Raw genomic sequence first — 20,569 nt, 5'->3', positions numbered from 1 at the left:
AGCACTAGCAAGAATCTGCCACGGCTGGGAAGAGGCCCTGGCCTCCAATCCTGCTCTCCTCCCATCTTTGCTGTTGATTTCTGGGTCGCTCTTCCACGATTTACAACTCCCAAGTACGTACATGAAAATTCCTGCGAAGAGCCGCTTGGCATCTTAGGGGAAACTACGTAAAAACCATTGACGAACAATGTGCTTTCAGCCTTCGCGCATGTGTCTCGGGCTATGTGACATGAACCAAATGGTTGTGTTCGACCCGGCCCCACCCCCACCCTGATGCACAGTTAAGGGAGACGCATACCCGGTCACGCTTTGGGGTGCATAGCCTGCCAGCTGGGGACGTCACGCTGCGCTCCCACAGGCTGTGGAGCCACCCTGGAATCTGCAGACTTCCCAACAAGAAGCCCAGCCGACCAAGGGACCCTGCGCGGTTGACTCTTTTCTTGACTCTTTTCTTAATGAATGGCACAATGGGGGAAGAGGTTCAAGAGGGAGACTGAGGCAAGAAGACCTTAGAAGAAATTTGCATGAGCCAAGGAACGACAGGGAGTGGGAAGGAGCAGGTAAGAAACAGGCCAGAGCTCGAATTACCAGGCCCATGTTCTTTTTGGAGTGTGGGCCTCGGGGAAGGAGAACACACAAGTATGGCAGCCTGATATGGTTTGAGCGCTTACCCTGTGCCGGCTCATCTGGTATCAACTCATCTAACTCTAACAAATCATAGGAATTAATGGTGTCCACTCTACACAGGGGAGGACACTGAGGCACAAGGAAACTAAGTCACCTGTCAGTGGTCATTGGGACCTGAACCCAGGTGGTTAAACTCCAGAATCTGCATCTTTCTCCCCATTGCTGCCCGGTCTCATTTGCAGTCTGGGTGACTTGGGAGATGGTGACGTCATTGGCTGAGACCGGAAGTCAGGAGGAGGAGGAGCAGGAGGACACGTGTGTGGGGCCATGTGCAAAGCCTGGATGTTCTGCCAGCACCTCGAGGGGAGATGGACTGTGGGCTCCGTGTTCCAAGGTAGAGAGGGACCTGGTTTTCATTAAAAAGAATGAAACATCTGTAAAAATACTGTTGGCTGGGTTTCCCAGTCAAGCTAGTGAAGAAAGGCTTGCTGTGCTAACAAATAGGAAGACCATGTCCCAGTGGAAGGTACTTAGGCTAGAGCTTAAGAAAAAGCAGGCTAATCAGTAAAATGCTCAAGCCTCTGGAACACCGTGAGTGCCTTGTTGAGAGGCTTACAGAAGAGACCAGGGCCATACCTTGAAGGGGGACCTCTCTCTCTCTCTCTCTCTCTCTCTCTCTCTCTCTCTCTCTCTCTCTCTCTCTCTCTCTCATTTCCTCTCGGCTCTCCCTGTCTCCCCCTTCCTCTCTTTCCATTGCTAAGGATCAGAACATCCCATTGGAATCACCTGGGAGACCTCAGCCCAGAGCTAAAAAAATCAGAACATCTTCGAACAGGTTCTCAGGGTGATCCTCACGTGGAGCATGAAGACTCACGCCAAAGGAGGAAGGTGTGTCTCAGAAGGTAATTACAGACCCAGACAAGTAATCCCTAACATCTACAAGTCCCTTCCCAATTCAGAGAGCCCTCACACATATGTGGCGTTATCTAAGTGACACCCAATTGCCATGCACTCATCAGATGCGGAAACCCACTATCAAAGAGAGAAATGACTTGTACAAAGTTCACCATTATTTATGGGAAACGCCATGACTAGAACTTAGATAGGAAGGCCAAGTTCATCTGTATCCACAAAGAAAGGGAAAATGTAGGTATTTAAAAAGTGACAGTGATTCATGGGAGTTCACTGAAAATTAGTTGATGTACTGAAATATAAAGGGGTGGAACAGCATGGGACCATGCCAGGAAGAACTATGGAAGCCCAGATGGCCCAATTGCCTGATGGCCAGGAGCAGGTGGGGAGGACCGCAGAGGGGAAAGAGTCAGGGATACCATGGTACTGCCCAGGTCTGTGAGGCCCTGTAGCCTGGGGTCCCGATGTGGCCTTTGGGCTGTCTATACCAGGCTGTGGTGGGAGTGGCCGAATTAAGAAAGCGCTGAGGTTACTTACCAATTCATAAACATTCTTTGGGACTTACAGGACACACGAGGGCCTGAGGAGCCACAGATCATCTTACCAGCCAGGCACGAATAACATGCTAATTTGTGTAGGGCTGTGAAATTTAAAAAACAGTGACATCTTCCATTTCCATGAGTGGCCAAAGTCAGTGTTACTCTCCTACCACAGTAGATTCACATGTAAAGCTGGAATAATAGCTTACAGCACCTGAGGCTGAGTGGGATTATGTGTCGGGACAAACGCTAGCGCTTCCTGGTTGCGTCTTGAACTGTGCATGTTCAGGTTCAGCCATGTCACCTACAATCCAGTCAAGAATAGGACTTCCGGGCCTGGCTCCAGCAATCTAGCTGCTCAACTTCTGGACAAGTTGGTTACCCACATGGAATCTGGTTTTGGTTGGTGTAAAATAGATACCCAGATTTTTCTCATGGGGCTGTTGGGCGGATTTGATGAGATGGTACACAGAAAGCCCTTAGCCTAGTGCTCTTGGGAAATACTCACTGTTCAAAGCTTATTGCAAGTTCTAATACTCAACAAATAGCAAGTGCACAAGCCAACTCTGGAATGTAGGCCAGTGCTCCTTCTACTATACCAAGATGGTTTTTTATCTTGCTTTGTTTTTTGATCCTTCTGTAATACAGGATGGAATGCAGGACATTTGAACTGAACTGGATCACCATTCCTTTCAAATTTTTTAATTTTAAGGCAAGGATTTGTTAAGTCCCTAAGTTGCCCACTGACTTGCAATGCCCTCACCTCAGCCTCCCAGAGTGCTGGGATGAAAGGCATGCGCCACCACTCCTGGCTCCAAGACAGTTTCTAATGGTAATTAATGGGCCTTGACCCAAGTGAGAAGGAAAAAAATGATGATTTTTTGAGGCCACTGGCATTCCACAGACTGACATCCTGACACAGCACTTCCTGGGGTGGCAGGAGGCTCAGGCAAGCTTGTAATCTTCCCGAGCTCACCAAATAGACACGGGAATTGATCCAGCAGAGCACAAGCCCCACAGCCGTGGTCCTCACCAGCAGGTCTCACACTCGTGTGCCCCAGAACTCCCTGGAGGGCTGGTCAACACCCAGATGGTGGGCTGTCCTCCCAAGAAATTTTGGTTCAGCAGGCCCAGGGTGGCCCAAGAACCAGCATTTCTTCCAAGTTCCCAGGAGAGGGAGCCAGTGCCCTGAGTGCAGCCTCCTGTCTAGGGAAACCCTGGCTACTCTAGGAGGCCCCCTCAGATGCACCGTGATAAGAGGCCCCTGAGGCTGCCAGGAGCCCCAAGGAGGGGACATGTGTCCCTGCTGAGCTCCTTAGGACCTCGTGACAGCCCTCCTGCAGCCTTGTCAGCTGTGCACAGACCCATGATGGGCCCAGCCTAGGACCTTGAAGCCAGCACTTCCGGCGGGTGTTTTATTATTTATTCAATGGACAGGGAGCATATGTAGAGTGCTGAAAGACACCATGCTGTTGGCTTAACTGTTTGCTGTCGAACAACAAAACTCCTTTGGGCTCTCACAATGCCTTTGCTCGGTCTGTCAAGGGCAGCTCGGTCCCCAAAGAGAGCCCCATTATCATCAGACCCTCCTCAGGGAGCTGCCATCCCATGGCCCCCCAGAACCACTATCCTGGGTCATCAACATACTGCCATGCTGGGAGCCCCGGCACACTAGACAATTTGCATACCTTACAAAATATATAAATTAAGAGGTCTCTATGTATATAAAATCTTTCAAAGGAGACTGAATTCCGTTCTAGGTCATGCCGGGTATTGGTGAGAACCTTGATAGCAAAGGCGGTTTTCAATGGAGCTGATACTAAGAGAAGGGATTTATACACCGGCCAGGGCCCTTTCGTGTCCTCCGTGAAACCCTCGGGTGTTGTCAGGGCCTCTGGGCAGCCTCAGCACCCCCACAGGCAACCCGTCCGCAGTCTGCATCTTCCGAGACAGCAGGGGACTCGCCCCAGGGCTCTTCTCCTGGGTCCCCATCTCGGCCTGGCGGCGCCTCCGCACCCAGGGGCTGCCGGAAGGAGTGGCGCTGCTGTCGGAGGAGTAATCCATGCACTTGCGGAAGATCTCGGGCCCGTCTTCAGCCAGCGGGGATTTTCTGGAAACGCCTTTGCGCTGGGCCAGCGGGCTGCTCCAGGGACTTGAGCACGGAGAGGCGTTCGGGCTCAGGAAGAGATTCTGGTGGCCAGCAGGGCTGAGCTTGTGGGGGCCCACGTGCCGCCGGCCGGCCATGGGCGAGGTGGGGTTGCTCTCGGGGTCCGAGGAGCTGTTGGCGGAGGACTCGTCCCCCATGTACTGCAGCTCCTCCACGCGCTTGTTGAGGGACCTGTTCGGGGGGATGCTCACAGCGGGCTCCTCGTCATGGTGCTTGTCTTTGGGAGGTTTCTTTTTGGGTGGCTTCATCCCGATTAGGACCGCCTTCATGTTTTCTCTGCTCTGAGACTCTGTGATCATGAACTCGTGCGCCCTGATGGCCGCTTCCACCTCCTCGAATTCCACGATGGCACATTCCTGGGTGCCCACCTGGTTGTATCGGCTGCTGATCCGCCGGATGTCGGGGGGCAGCTCGCGCCCTGGCTTGAGGATCCGCACCGAGGAGATCACTCCGAAAGTCCCAAAGAGCTTGAGTAGCTGCTCCATCACCTTCTCCTGCACCCTGCCGTTCTTCGGTGGAGTGCTCAGAGCCCACAACTTGGGGGACAGGTGGAGGTCATAGACCAGGAGCATCTTGCTGGGGAGGTTCTCGTTGGGGAAGAGTGGGACGGGGGTGGTCCTCCTGACCTTCCGGTGGTCCTCGTTCAACTCCAGAGTCACTGAATACTTTAAGGCATAAGCTGTGGTTCTCCAGTCTCGAGTCAGGTGTTTCACCTGGAGAACAGAAGAGCACACAGAAAGTGGTACCTGGTGTCCTTTCGTACCTCTTGACCTCATGTATGCTGCTGTCTCCCTCCCGTCCTCATTCCTCATCCTACTACCTAGAATCACACCTGCCAGGGGATGCTCAAACATACAGGGGATAAAAAACATGTTCTACAACTTTGAAATGGGGTCGCAGTTTACAGTGGTTTCATCCAAGAGAACCAGACAGCGGAAAGATTCAACACTTGAATCCTTTTAAAATGTATTTGGTACAGGCTCTCGCTATGCAGCTCAGACTTGTAGTGATCCTCCTGCCTCAGCTTCCCCAGCACTGGGATTATAGGTGTGCGCCATCATGCCTGATTTGGGTGGCCAGCTTGGTGTGGGGCCAGGCAGGTGATTAGTCCGCCCAGCTATCTCCCTGGCCTAGAAAAGTTCAATTCTGTGGAAGTCTATGTGTTCACTATAATAAGGCACTATAAATGTATGCACAAGTCCAAGACTTGCCTCTAACTGGCACAAAGACTTGGAAAGTCATTCATACTCTTGCTGTCTCACTAGCCTCATCTGTAAAATGGAAATGTTATCAGTGTCAGCTCCACAGAACCATCATGAAAATTAAATCAGTAGAAAATATGTATACATGCAGACACACATTTCTATTTAAAATGTAGAATGCCTGGCACTCAGTGAATAGTCAATAATTCTGTGACCGGTTCAAAATAACGAGCTATTATTTTGACAGGACTTGGAGATTTTCACATCAAATGTTCCTCGGAAGCTGTGTTTCTGCAGTCCCGCACGCAATACAGAGAGGGGGCTGGCAGACTGTGCCTGTTTCTCTGCAGGACTGCCTGAGAGTGACATGGACTATTTCAATTTAGAACAAAAATCCAACTTGGGCCCCTCAGAGGGTGATGAAATAACTCCTCCCTCTTTCTCCCTTGATGGAAATTTTGTGTCTTGACACTGCAGTATATGCAAGCTATATTTATATTGTAAAACAGTTATTTTCTAGAGGCCCGCTTCCGGGGCAGGGAATGCCAGGGAGAATGAGTCATTCCAAAGAAACGGTAGAGGTGGGTGGGGTGGGTAACCTGAGCCAGGCATGGCAGAATCACCCTGAGTCCTGGGAGGCCAGGCCAATGCAGTTGTTTTGTAGAAGAATCTGGAACTCTGAGGAGGCCCTGAGTTTCTCAAACAGAAACCACATGGAAAACAAGAAGGGACGGCTCAATACCTGGGAGGCCTCGTGGTAGAGCCTGCAAGTAGTCAGGCTCCTGCAAAGGGGCTGCTGTCCCCTGTAGCCTGTGGCCTCACAGGAATCACGTGTCTCCTATACCCAGAGCCTATGGGCTGACACTGTGACACAGGCCAAAGCTGTGGAGGAGTAGGCCCAGATCGCACAGGGCTTCAGATGAGTAGAGTCATGGCAAGGTGGTGGGAAAGCCAGGCAGGGGCTCTCTAGGGGTGACACATCATGGACAGAGCCACCTCCAAAATCAGCCAGAGGGGCGGACTCAGGAGAGGAGGAAAACTCCCTCCTAAACCTGAACTTGGAGCAACAAGGACCTGGGGGAGGCAAATGCTGTCTTACTTGGAGGCCGAGAGCAGCCGATGGCAGGCTGGGTCCATCAGGACAGAAGCAGAAGGCTTGTGGCAGGACTGAAAAGCCCTCTGGAGCTAGGAATGAGGCACCCGCAGCCTGTGGCTGTGGCCTTCTATTCAAAGTGTCCAGTTACCACCTTAGAAGAGGAGCCAGGGACTTTTGGTCCTTGTTCAATTCTACGAGAACTTTCTGAGATCCAAAGCTCTAGGTCAGTTGTACCTGCCTCACTGTGATCACCTTTGCAAATGGAAAGCTGCTGTGCCCTGCTGTGGGGGTGGCGAGCACAGCCTAGAGACAACTCTAGCTGCAGCTGGCCGGCACCGGAGAAGATGCTTCTGCACAGCTCCCTAGCGGCGGCTTAGAAAGGAAATCAGGCTGACCCTTGGGGCCCCTCGGAAGGACGGATAGAATATGCAAGAGGAGTCCTTACAAACATTTCTCCCTTGAGGGCTTGCTCACTGTTCTCTGGACAAGAAATATCCTTTCCTTCCCATCTAGTCTTCAAAACTCCTGCTCATCCCCTGAGACCCTATCCCGTTGACACCATCTCTGGCAAGATTTCAGATCTCCAGATAACGTTAGCTGCTCTGATCAACTAGCTTCCGGCCATACTTCGTTCAGTTTTTACCCATGCGTTTATGGGTGCACCGTAAGCCTCCCTGGCTCCCTCTCTCTCTTATTGGACTGTGAGCTTGACTAGGGCACAGGTGGGTGCCACATGTATTTTATACATGCTGCAGCTAACAAAGCACTCAGCAGACAGAAGGCATCTGTTTGATGAATGAATAAACTGTAAAAGAATAAAAGAGCTAGAGAAGGGGCGGAGCACAGCCGTGGGCGGGGCAAAGAAGAATTCCCAGGAGCAGAGCTCTGCTCGTTGACCAAGTTCACAGGCAACGTGGCTGAGACCACCTGTTGCACAGGCCATTATGCAACAAGTCACGTGGCTCTTTCCCATTCTAGTAAATTGCTCTCCCCAAGGGAAACAGAGTTTTTGTCCCTACCCGGCTGTCAACTCTGCCAAGCAGTGAGGTCAGAGCCCAGTTGCCGCTGTGTCATTGCACAGCCAGGACAAGCAGCCAGCTGCTCAGATGCCTGCAGTTCTCCGACTGCCTATCTCTGGTCTCCAACATAGAGGAGGTATGGAGGTGTCACACACATCACATTAGCATCCCGGAAAAGCCTCATTTCCCAGAGGTCTGGGTGTCCCCCTCTCCCTGTATGTACTCCACTTGACAAATGAAATGCTTGGAACTCATGTCATTCTAGGCTGACAGGTGTCTCTCAAGGCCTTCGATTACCCTGGCCTGGTACAGACAACCCTTCCTAGGCACCTACATTATGCAATACTAAGAACAAATAGTATTTTGTTACTGCTACAGCTGAGATCTATCCCAGTGCCTGGGATCCTCTTAGAAGTATGCACCCATATTCTTCATATGAGCTGAAATCCCTTCTCTTGGTCATTTCTTAGGCTTCAGATTTATTTATTTTTTTTAATTGCTAGGCATCAGGCATCAAGGATATAAAGATCGTTCGATGCCCCCGACCCAACCTGCCGCCCCGGAAGCAGCCAAAGGCCTCACCTTCTTGAAGGAGGTGAGCAGCTTGACGCTCACGTAGCCCAGCTTGTTCCGCCGCACGTGCTTCAGCAGGAAGGCATCCTTCTCCAGGTTTTCATCGGAGAAGTAGAACTCAATCTGATCCACCAGCTTCCTGATGAGCTCCCCGTCGGGGGGCCGCCACTCCTGCTCCAGGTCCTCCTGGTCATTCTCGCCCCCACTTGTGGTGCTGCTGAGACAGGTAGGAGACAGCGGGTTATAAGGAGAACCGCGTCCCTCTTGAGTTCCGCTGTGGTGTGGACTCCCAGCCCCAGGGGCTCAGAAACTGGCCTGGGCATTGGAGACAGCGCCATTGCAGATGGAGTAGTGGAGATGTTACAGTGGATAGGGCGGGCGCTAATCCAGTACAAGGGAGGCCCCTATGATGAGGTGATTTGGGGCAGACAACACAGGGAGAAGCCCTTGGGGGATGAAATCAGAGGACAGGGCGAGGCAGCAGGAACCAAGGAATGCCACAGACTGCCACCAGTGGCTAGGGAGAATCTTGGAACTGATCCCTCCCCAGGACCTGGACAGCTGCATGGGCAGTTGATGTTTGATTTCAGACCTCTGGTTTCCAGAACCACCAGAGGGGACACTTCTGTTCTTGAGCACCTTGCTTGTAGCTCTTCGCGACAGCAGCCCTGAGAAATTACACTGAGTCGTGCCTGAACTGGACTCCTCAGGGGCAGTGACTGCCCGTCCCCACCCACCTAAGAAATCAAGGTTTTGCTTCTAACCAGTACAGAGGATCCTTAAAATCATAACACCCCTACCCGCATTTACGTGGCCCTCTGCCAGTGGCACAATGCTTTCGACACTAGCTGTCTTTCTGTCCCCTCCCCAACCTGATTTGTAGAAGACAGTGCAAAGGAGAGACTTGATCTTTATCCAAGATCTTCCACACTTGCTAAAAACACAAACTGGCTTTCTTAGCTGGCTGGGGAAACGAAGCTCCTGCTTTTGTGGCCAGGTGATCACCACCCGATAGGTACCGTTTGGATGCGACATTATAGTGTTGAGGACAGGGGTTTGGGGCACATACACATTTAGCAACAGAAGAAAGAAGATAATAAAAATAGGGCATGGGCCAGCCAGATAGCTCAGTGGATGAAAGTGCTTGCTTAGGCAGACAAATGGACTGGGGTTCAATCCCTAGCATGCCGAGCTGGCCCCACCCCTGGGGCACACTGAGACAGGGATTGAGACTGGGCATGGTAGGGCATGCCTGTAATCTCAGCTCTTGGGAGGCTGAAAACAGGAGGATCACTATGAGTACCATCTACATAGCGAGACCCTATAGAAACCTGTACTAAATACATTAAAAAAAAAAAAAAAAGGCAGTCAACTGGGGAGAAGAATAAGATTTTTAAAAATCTACCTATGCCTCTGGGGACAGAGCGTGCCAAGAAGAAGGTGGCAAACTGTGACAGGTCCAGCAGCAGGCAAGGGCACTGAGACAGAGAAGAGGAACCAGTGGGGGCAAGGCACTCTTTGGCAGAAGCCTGGAGGTACGGAAAAGCTGGGCTACCCAGGGGAGGTCTGAACAAGCCGGACTAGGTGGACCTCATCTTCTCAGCCCAGTCTGAGCCGGAATTGCCTGCCGGGAACAAAGCAGACAAGGCAGAGCTTGCATGAACGGGAGGCCCTGGAATGGGTGTAGGAAAGGTGGAGGTCACTGTGCCTTTGGGGCTGTGTGGCTGCTGCTGCTGCTGTTTTGTTTTGTGGTATTAGGAACTGTCCATTCTGTGCCTGAGTTTTCCTGTTATAGCAGCATCAGCTGCTGTACTATGAGGTAGGACTCGGTGGCCTGAGGATCTTTAGGTGATCACTTCCATCACCTCTGACATTTCAGCCATTGGTAGTCAGATCATTTTGCCAATAGCCCTAAGTCCCCTCAAAACTCTTCACCCGTGACCACGCCCCACTCTACCCCTGCTGTTTACTGATCGCCTCCTGAGCTGAGCTCAGCATTCCCCATGCGTCCTGCCTGGTATAGCCGCCATTTATGTCCTGTTGTGCCTTGTTCTTGATTTAGGTCTCATTAGGTCTCATAATGTGTTTGAGTCAGGTCTCACCAGGCTGGCCTTGGACTCACCTCGATCCTCTTGCCTCAGCCTCTTGCCAGCCACACTGAGCTTTTATGTCTTATTGTATAAGTGAGGGTTTGGGGTCACTTATAGCCTTAAGCACCTTCTTCTAATTTTTTATAATTTTAGTTTTGGTTCTTCTGTTAGCCTTCTACTTGTTTTTATTTTTGTATTTTTTTGTATTTTAGGGAAGGGTCTACAGGGTGTTCAGGGTGTCACTACAGACTTGTAGTGATTCTCCCGTTTACAGCCTCCCAAGAACTGGGATTACAGGCACGTGCCACCACACCCAATCTCAATTGCCATCTCAGCTCGCCCTGGGAATGGGGCTGGCACAGCAGGCCCGGGGATTGAACCCCTGGCCTCTGCGCCTGCTTGCCCGGTGCCTTAATCTGCTGAGCTATTTGACCGGCCCTTACTTGTTTTTAAATAATGCATTTTGCATGGTTTCTTATTCCATCAATATTAATGTTTTTCAGCTATTCCTCACTATGCAGATATGTATATTCCTGTCCCATCTCTCCTTCCACTTCCAGCCTTCTAACTTCAATCAATTACGATTTTATTTCATTGTTTCAAGGTTCGTAATATATTATTCTCTTGTAGAGCTAATCTTCCATGCTTTGCCTCTGTAGAGAGATACTAAAAGGTGAAAAGTCAATCAATTTTATTTTATTATCATGGCTATGTAAACACGTTCCCTTTAGCATGAAGTCATTTGCTAAGATTGTATTTCTTCTCTTGAAGTCCTGTTGGCTTAGAACCACCTGAATTTATCTTAGCTCTCATAGACTCTGTCTTTGCTTTTGTCTCTGATTTATAAGCTAGAAGGTTCTGCTGGTGTTCTCTTTTGATTTTCCTAATGAGTTTTAAAATTGCAGGGGTTGTGTAGTTAGCCGCTAAGAACTCTTTTTGGTACTCAGACTGGTCACTTTTCAAAACGTCCTGTTCTTGTGTGGCGGATGTCCTGTCTTAAAGTCTCTCTCATGGCACTTTAAAACTTTTTGTTTGCAATAATATCAATGGGAGATTGGGCTGGCTGAATAGCTCAGCAGATTAAAGCAGCTGCAAGCAGGCGCACGGGCCGGGGGTTCGATCCCCAGGCCTGCCATGCCGACCCCGCCCCTGGGGCACCCTGAGACAGGGGTGGAGACTGGGCGTGGTTTGCACGTGCCTGTAATCCCAGCTCTTGGGAGGCTGTAAACAGGCGGATCACTAGTCCGATCTAGTAGTGAGACCCTGAGCACCCTGTAGACCCTTCCCTAAATGCAATAACATCAACAGGAGTCAGAGCTTCTATTACACTTTGCCTGATTTGCCTTCTGTGACTACTAATTCACTTCCTGTTTCAAGAACTGCAATAAAATTGTTTTTAGTATAGTTTTAGATTTACAGAAAAGTTATAATAATACAGACCAGGAGTGGTGGCACATGCCTATCATGTTACTATGACTAATAAAAAGTTTTCTCTTGCTCTTAGCTCCATAGTCAGATGCATTTAGAAGCTGACTTTCCCGCTTACAAACTTAGTTCCATTTCCTTCCATATCCTTTGCTGCAAGCAAACAGAAACAGGGATTACAGCAGTCCCTACTTACGGCAGAGGTTACGTTCCAGAGACCCCCGTGACGAGTGAAAATTAGCCAAGCAGCAAAAGCATATTTATTTTAGTATTTATATATGTACTTAAAGGCTTTATAAACCCTTCCCACACTCCTATAAACCTCTCCCATACTTTTAGAAACATTTCTAATGTTCTTAACCATTTTCTAAACTCGTAAACCTACGCAGTTTTAACAACATAGGTATACTGTACGGCACTGCCAAATCCCATGATGTAGCAAAAAAATATTTTTTGAAAACCCACAAAACAGTGAGTCTGCAAAAGTTGAGTCACGAAATAGTGAGGGATAACTGTATGCCTGTAAACCCAGCACTTGGGAGGCTAAAGCAAGTTTGAGGTCAGCCTGGGCTACATGGTGAGTTCAAGGCCACCCTGTACTATACAGGGAGACACTGTCTCAATAATAATAATAATAATAATAATGATGATGATGATGATACAGAGAGCTGTCATATATGTCACCCTGAGCTTGTTTATTATTAATGTATTAGTATGGTACATTTATGACTCTGAATGAATAATTATACATTATTATTACCATTACCAGAAGCCTATACCTCCTTTAGATCTCTTTCATGTCTGCCTACAGCACCCCATTCAGGACACCACATGACACTTAACTGTCACATCTCCTTAGCCTCCTCTGGGCTATGAGTTTCTCACTTTCCCCCTTGTGATGACCTTAGCCCTGTTCAGAGGCACCAATCAGATATTCTGCAGAACATCCTCCCAGAAGGATTTCTCTCATTCTTCTCCATGGTTGTATTAAGGTGACAGAATGGGAGGACGGAGGACCAAAGAGATAAAATCCCAGTCTTGGCTTTTCACAGGATGGTACAAACTACCAACAGACTTAGTGCTATGGAAGTTAACCTTGAGCGCCCATCTGCTGGAGTGTTTATTCAGTTTCTCTACTGCAAAATGACTCCTTCTTCCACTTTCCTACTGTATTCATCGGAAGAAATCGCTATGCACAACCTATACTTAGAGGGGGAGGAGCTCCACAGGTATTCTTTTGGAAGAGGGAAGGCTGGGGTCACCTTTACTTGCAGGGTAAGCTGGGCTCCCACTGAAGCTCTCTCTTCCCGTTGGTCTTCTTCCTGATGGGAGGGGAAGGGCTGTCTATACTTAATATGGAGTGACCGGGGAGGGGTCATTCAGTTGGGCCTTCCTACCCAAACTGAAGGGGCACACTACCCTGCAGCTACCAGCTCTGCTTAGCAGCCATAGCAAATTCACTCAATTCCTTTAAAAATCATCTTATTTCTTCTCTCTCCTCCCTGAAAGTAGATGGTGTGTCGCTTGCTGCTTGTCACTGGCAGGCAGGAAGGCAGGGAAATGGTTCTAAAGGAAGAAGCGAAACGATCTCTCAGACATTGGCTCCTCTTTTCTCCTGGCATCCTTCTTACATTTCCCAACTAGAGCCTTTCCAGGGTTCTGTCGTCCCACCTCCTCCCACCTCCTGTGTTGTATTTTGGGCTACAGCCTCCTCCACTCTGTGCCATTTTACATATTTTGAAGAGCAACTATAATGTCACTGCTGTACTTTAATATTACTACAACTCATAAAAGATTCTCTGTTGCCTATTAAATAGAATCTAAAGCCCTTTGCTCCATATTCAGGTGCATTTAGAAGCTGCCTATCCAGCTTACACGCCTACTTCCATTTCTTTCCATAGCCTTTGCCGCAAGCAAACAGAAAGACTTACAGTTTGCTGTGTCACGAGCTTCCAGGACTCCCTCTGCCTTTATCAGTTCCATCGTGTCTACTTCAATGTCTTGCCCCCGACTCCCACCCCACTCAACTGCAGATCTTAGCCACATGTCGCAGACACAACTCTCACCAGTAAGGAAACCCTTCCTCTCCTAACGCTTGCCCATGTTCATGTCATGGCTCTGAGTGTGCATACCTCGTACGTACCACAAACCCTGAGTGGAGGGTAGCATTCCTACTGGTTTCTTTCACTGTAGTACGACACTCTTTCAAACTGAGTACTACACTTGCACATAGTAGGACTTTTAAAAGTACCAGCACTACAAAGCAAATCATTTCCGCAAGGGCAATTCATAGCTAGTAGGATCCTTTGAGGAAAGGAGGATGGCGACTGGTAAATACATGTTTAATGGCATTTTGAGCAGATTGGAAAACATTTTATGCTTAAGTTGTTTTGTTTTTAATAAACATTATAGGGTTGGGGAGATAGCTCGGTGGTCTAAGTGCCTGCCTGGCAAGCATAAGGACCGGAGTTCAATCCCTGGTACCTAATACTGTGTGGGCCCCGGTAATCCCAGTGCTGGGGAGGCTGAGACAGGAGGATCACTACAAGTCCCAGCTGCATAGTGAGACCCTGTATCAATAAATAATAAAAAACCTTTTTTAAAAAAATTGTAAACTAGAAATGATGATAAGAGTCTTTTGCTACAGCTATAAATGTGCTAGAAATGGATCCAAAGGACGGACATAAGGGGGCACATTTCAAAACAGATAACCAAGTTCCACGGATTAGTGCTAAAACATTTATCACATTTGTAAGTGGTTTGGAGAAACACAAATTATTCGTAGTATAAAAACCTCCAAGGCCGGGGAGATGGCTCAGTGGAATAAGCGCTTCCCTGGCAAGCGCAAGGACCTGAGTTCAATCCCCAGTTCTACCAAAAAGAAAAAAAGAAAAAAGAAAAACCTCCAAAGCTGCTTTTCTCATAAAATTTTAAGCTAATCTAGATATATTAACTGAGTAATCAAATGCCACCCTACAGAATGAAAATACCTAAACTACAATGGTAGAGTTGTAAGATCCTCATGGTAGTTTTCAACCTAGAAAATTTTTCTTGGTTCATCACCTGTCCTTCCAGATGGTCTCACATGGCATCCTGGCCACCAAGAGCAGGAAAGTGAAGGATAGGAATAGCAACAAAGACAGGGTTTAGCACGAAGAAGAAACACTATCTACAGTAAACAGTAGGCTTCAGATCCATCTGCAGGACGTTTCTTTTGGCCCATCTCTAGAAAAAGGTGCTACATCATAAATGGCTCATCAAAGGGCCAGCGAGACAGCAGGGCAGACTAAGTGCCCCCTTAGGCAAGTTCAGGGATCAGGGTTCGATCCCTGGCACCACATGCCACACCATCCCCATCCTTGGGTGCACTGAGTGGCCACCAAGACTGGGCGTGATGACGCACACCTGTAAGCCCTGTGCCAGGGAGGCTGAAAACAGGAGGATCACCACTTCAAGCTATGTAGTAAGACCCTGTACCAAATACATAAGAAAGAAAGAAGAAAGAAAGAAAGAAAGAAAGAAAGAAAGAAAGAAAAAAGAAAGAAGAAAGAAAGAAAGAAAGAAAGAAAGAAAGAAAGAAAGAAAGAACAAGACAAGACAAGACAAGACAAAACTCATCAAGAGCAACCAGGGCTGAGGAGATGACTCAGTAGAATAAGCGCTTGCCTGGCAAGCACAAGGTCCTAAGTTCAATCCCTGGTTTCAAAAAAAAAAAAAAAGCAACCAAGCAAACTGATGTGAAACAAAAAGTATGAGGCAAGGATTGAGAAGATAAAAGTTCTGGGCTGGCCATGTGGCTCATCACAGAGCATTTGCCAGGCATGCACAAGACCCTGATCCCTAGTGTCACACATACACACAAAGACAAAACCCCAAAGCTAAAGATTCTTCATTGAGGCAGGTTGGAAACACCGAGGTATGTTCTCAGCTTTGGAAAAGGCACCACAGGAGCCAGCACATTTTGATGCCAGCTGCAGAGGCCACACCCTTTACGTGGGTGGTCCACAAGTTCTTAGGTATTTATCACAGAGATCATGACTTTCCTCGACGACCCTGCCTTTCTGGTCCACCCCCTAGGCTTTGGAAAAGGGGTCAACTAGTTAACATCCCTGCAGGTATAAATAATCACAGCAGTATCTAGTGAAGATCATGTGTAGGAAGGACTGTACTGCACATCTGGAATAACACTGACATTAATAAATGGAAACTTTCACAGTCATCATTAAGAGAAAGACAGAACCCATTCAACATCCCTGGAACATCACAGACAGAAGGAAATGAAGAAGACTATGTTTGTTAAGTGAAAAGCGGGCGTGCAGGGGTTTACTATTACTATTACAGTGGTTTATCATTACTCATAATAATGCTGGACTCATAGTAATAATTTATCATTACTCATAATAATAATTTGAGTCACCTAGACATACAACGGTTGTTAAGCCTCAGTCTCATTGTTTCTCATCGTGACGTTTTCCCTTAGGATTTTCATGAACATTATTCACTTGGAAATAGTTTTTTCTTTCAAAAAGTTTATTTTATAAAAAAAAAAATTCACAATCAGTCAGAGAATAACAATAGGTATTATACTGGGTATGTAAATGAAATTGCTCTCATTTGGCTTGCTACTGAGATAAGATACAAATTTATTTACCTAATTAAGGTCCTGGATTTTTAAATTCAGACTTTAGGAAGTGGGAAGTACATGTCTAGTTTGCTTTTTGAAATGATTATTCATTTTAAAAAAGTTTTTTTTGGTACCAGGGGTCAAACTCAGGACCTTGCACTTGCCAGGAAGGCACTTATGCCACCGAGCTCTCTCCCCAGCCCTGACATGATACTTCAGAAAATAATTTTTTAGCACTTTATTGTATTTATAATCAATGATAAACATGAACAGAGGTATTGTTCACTAGTCTCTAGATTATTTACGTATTTTCTTAAAACTAAAACCACCAAGCAAACAAATGTTAATGTCATCAGAAATCAAGATTTTTAAATAAAAGAAAGAGCAAAAACCTTACCATACTAAATGTAAATTGGCACTAATATATTAACTTATTTTTTTTTCAAGCTAATGCTTTAGGCTCTTTATTTTTTTCATAATTTTATTGATAAACAAATAGCAATGAGACAGTTTCAAATCAAATCACTAGGACAGTTTCAATAATTAACACACTGCATACATTCTTCTTAGTGGTTAGTTGCTGTACAAGACGCGGACTTGATGTCCTATTTACAAACACCATTAGAACAAATCATTCTATTCATTAAGAGAATGTAACTATATATCTATCCTAACCACTTGGAATGCACAGATACAAAATGGACATTCACCTGTATACCCTTTTTTGTTAAGTTCCGTTATTTGAATATTATAGGTGTGTATTAACTTATTTTTTAAAAGCACGTATTTCTTACCCCTGCTCATTGAAAGGATCTAAAAGCAGTAATGCCCTAGGCAAAAATTCTGATTTTTGTTTCAAACCTTGATTTCTTGTGTTGAATTTCTGGTGTCTTGACTATTCTATGCTTTGGGGTAGATTTATTTTGATCATAGCTAATTGGAGTTCTATATGGTTCACCTATGTGTACATCAAATTCTTTTTTTGCTGCTTGGTAAGTTTTCTGCCATTACTTCTGTGAACAGGGTATTTTTTTTTTATGTCATTTGTGTTATTTCCAACCTTTTCATTGTTTCATGTTATTCTTTCCATCACATAGCAGCTTTGGCACTGATTTCTCATGGTCCTTCCTCTGCTATTTTAAGAAATCCTTCTTTTTATCCCCTGACCACAATCCTGTCTTCTATAGTTGAGATTCTGTCCCCACCTTGGCTCATTCTGCTGTGTACTTTCAATGGAATCTTTAATTTCCTGGATATCTCTTTGAATCATTTCACGGGTTCCATTTCCTTCCTATGATGAGTTGATCCTAGTTTCCATCATTTTCCTAAGCTTCTATATTTTGTTTAAAAAATCTGTGTCTTCTGCAGAGCCACTAAACCTGTCTTACATCGTGATCACCATCTCTGTAGTTATCCGAGAAAACATTTCTGATTTGATTTTTTTTCTAGAGCCGCATTCATTTGCCTTGTTGCTTCCTTCATGACTTCCAAGAATCCAGGTGGGTAGCTTTCGAGTGACTCCATCTCACTGCCCCCTGGGCTTGCCTTTGGTGAGCTGGAAGCCTGGGGTTGCATCTTGTGTAAGGGTCTTCTCCTTTTCTGTTTTATTTATTTAGTTAGTTTAGTTTAATTCCTAGGTTAATGCTTGTGACTTGCTTAAAGTGAGTGGCTTTCTTGCTAGTATTTAGAACCCATAGGAAATGACTACTTCTCGGAGGTGTTTTCCAGGGGTGGCTGACTTTGGGATTTTAAGTCTGGTGTGAGATCCTCACTCTTCAGTTTACTGAGGATGAGAAGTTTCTACCTATATGACCTACCCCCTGGTTGTTTGGCACTGGATTATAGTATTGTTTATGACCCTTAGGCCATGTCAGTCTTAGTATCTAGGAAGAACAGCCGATTAGAACAATTAGGTTACTCTGGCTAAAGTGGTACAACCAGCACTAACAATAGCATCAAATATTACCTAGAAAATAACAGGCCATGGTAGCTATTAATTTGCCACCTTTAAGTGTATGAACCAGATTTGTGGTTATATAACAAAATCTAAAATCAAACCAAAAATTATATACAGTAATTAAGCTCTCAATATGGCAATTTTACCCTAAGGAGAGAAATTTTAAAAGAGGTTAAGAGGAAAAAATAGAGATAGAAAGGGCCGGTGAGATAGCTCGGCAGACTAAGTGCCCCCTTAGGCAAGCACAGGGACCAGGATTCGATCGGCACCACATGCCGCACTAGCCCCACCCCCGGGTGCACTGAGCCAGCCACCGAGACCAGGTGTGGTGTCACACACCTGGAATTCCAGCACTGGGGAGGCTGAAAACAGGAGGATCACCATGAATCTGAGCTGCGCAGTGAGACCCTGTACCAAATACATTAAAAAAAATAAATAAATAAAAATGGAAGAGGAAGAGATTAGAAGCAGGGCTAGAGGGTCAATGAGGATTATGCACACTTTGGGAAAGTGGTGAAGAAGACAGGAAGCAGAGGAGGAAGACATAAAAGCAAGAACAGAACACTACATCAACAACAACAAGAAACCTATAAAAAAAAGACTCCTATAAAAGTAAAAACAAATAATGAAGAAAAAATCAAAACAGAACAAAAATTAAAACAAGAAAAGATAAGACCACTTGAAGGCGTGTGTCTCTGCCATCACTGGTAGACAACATGGGCAGGCAGAGCCCAGAGCTGAGGTGATTAATCCCAGGAACGCGGCTGCAGCTGACGGCAGGGTCGTGGCCAATCCCAACGGGCCTGCACCTCTAGTTGTGTTAAGGTTCAAGCTGGCTTCTGGCTGAGAGGCCAGAGCTCAGTTTTCTCAGTGTGTAACAGTCTGCACATGGTCCCTGACCTCCTGTCCATCTCGCTTGGACTCAGCAGCCTCACACTGACTGGGAACGGATAGGTGGAGCTTGCAGCTGTTGTGAATTCTGAGCTCAGCTGGCCCCTCTCCAAGGTGGCTACCAGCCAATCGCCCTCTCCTGGTGGACGTTTGAACCCAAATAACTCACCATCCACCATGGTCTGCTGCCTCCACTGCTCTGTTCCACAGGTGCCTTTCTCTGTGGGAGCCTCTGGGGTCACCAGCAGTCCCCGTGCGTCTGCAGGTTGGAGCTCCTCATCCCACACAGTGAGGCTGGGCTTGGGGAGAAAGTGTGTCGTGTCGTTTCCTTCTCCTCCCTTGAAGTCTCTCTCTTTGCACTCACCATGGCATTCAGATCCTTTCTGGGCTGCAGGAACCCACTTTGCTCCTTCTCCTCTTCTTTACATTGGTATATTCCACAGCCTGGACACCAAATCTCAGAGAGGATTTCTCTGCTGCTCCCTCGTCCGCCGTTTTCCGAGAATTCAGCTCGAGCTTGGTTTCTAAACACCTTTTCAGTAGAATTTGAAAAATCATGGATCCTTGTGGAGATGGCTAGGTTTCATGACCAGAATAGGAAAAGTACAAATGGAAGCCTGGGCAATGTAGTCCCAAAATGCAAGGAAGCGTCCACAGAGCAACAGACATGACCCCAAAGGATGCAGAGAAGAGAACACAAGGAGGCCCCCCATTACACTGTTAACATTTTCAGATCAAGAATAGCAGTTGTAATCATAATTAGAGAAGAATAAATGAAAACCCATAAATGGAAAAGAGCAAGAGTTCAGCTTGTGGGAAGCTCTCCTTTACAGGATGATGCTACCTTGGTTGTCAAATGGTTCCAAGCTTCAACTTTCCACTACTCAAATGGCAAAGTTTAAAAAAAAAAATGTATCTGCTTGGTGTTGATAATTTTGCTCAACAGTCAAACTGAAAATTTGACTTGAAAAAAATCTGTAGTGGGCCAGGGAGATAGCTCAGTAGCGTAAGTGCCCGCCTGGCGAGTACAAGGTCCTGAGTTCGATCCCTGGTACCACGACAGCAAAATATCCCTGCACAGCCAAGAGGGAGTCCTGCGTCACCTCTCCCTGCAGCCCAAGTGGGTCTCACCCAACAACACGTAGTGCTGGAGGGAGAGCATTTCAACATTCGGCCCTGTGCTCTCCGTCTTTTTTTCCTTTTTTCCATTTTCTTTCTTAAAATATCACAACCGTGACTCCTCAGAAAGCTGGTCATACCAGCAATAAAAGTAAGAACAATAGGATGAGAATCATGATAGAGTTAGAAAAGAAATTATGGTGAAATTTGTTAAAATCCTGGAAAAATGAATGTAAAAGTGTACTACTTTTTTGTGGTGGTTGTTCCAGAGATCAAACTCAGGACATTGTGCTTGCCAGGCAGCTGCTTATGCTGTTGAGCTACGTCC

At 46.8% G+C, this 20,569-nt stretch overlaps 1 protein-coding gene across 2 annotated transcripts in view; it reads right to left on the bottom strand.

Moving 5' to 3' along the window:
* Positions 1 to 3,479: 3,479 nt before the first annotated feature.
* Larp6 (La ribonucleoprotein domain family member 6) overlaps positions 3,480 to 20,569 on the bottom strand; it is a 22,584-nt gene continuing 5,494 nt past the window's right edge. Inside the window, exons 2-3 of one of the 2 annotated variants that reach the window (XM_004628914.2) lie at positions 8,145 to 8,352; positions 3,480 to 4,958 (exon numbers count right to left, since the gene is read on the bottom strand). In XM_004628914.2, coding sequence (XP_004628971.1) covers positions 3,912 to 4,958; positions 8,145 to 8,352 — 1,255 coding nt within the window. In that variant the 3' untranslated portion in view covers positions 3,480 to 3,911. The remainder of the gene's footprint in view (positions 4,959 to 8,144; positions 8,353 to 20,569) is intronic. The other variant, XM_023712411.1, reaches the window with a different exon arrangement.

The sequence above is a fragment of the Octodon degus genome, unplaced genomic scaffold (genome assembly GCF_000260255.1).
Source record: "Octodon degus isolate 3935 unplaced genomic scaffold, OctDeg1.0 scaffold00026, whole genome shotgun sequence".
NCBI lineage: Eukaryota > Metazoa > Chordata > Mammalia > Rodentia > Octodontidae > Octodon > Octodon degus.
The sequence above is the reverse complement of the archived record's forward strand: the minus strand, read 5'-3'. Positions and strand labels throughout refer to the sequence as shown.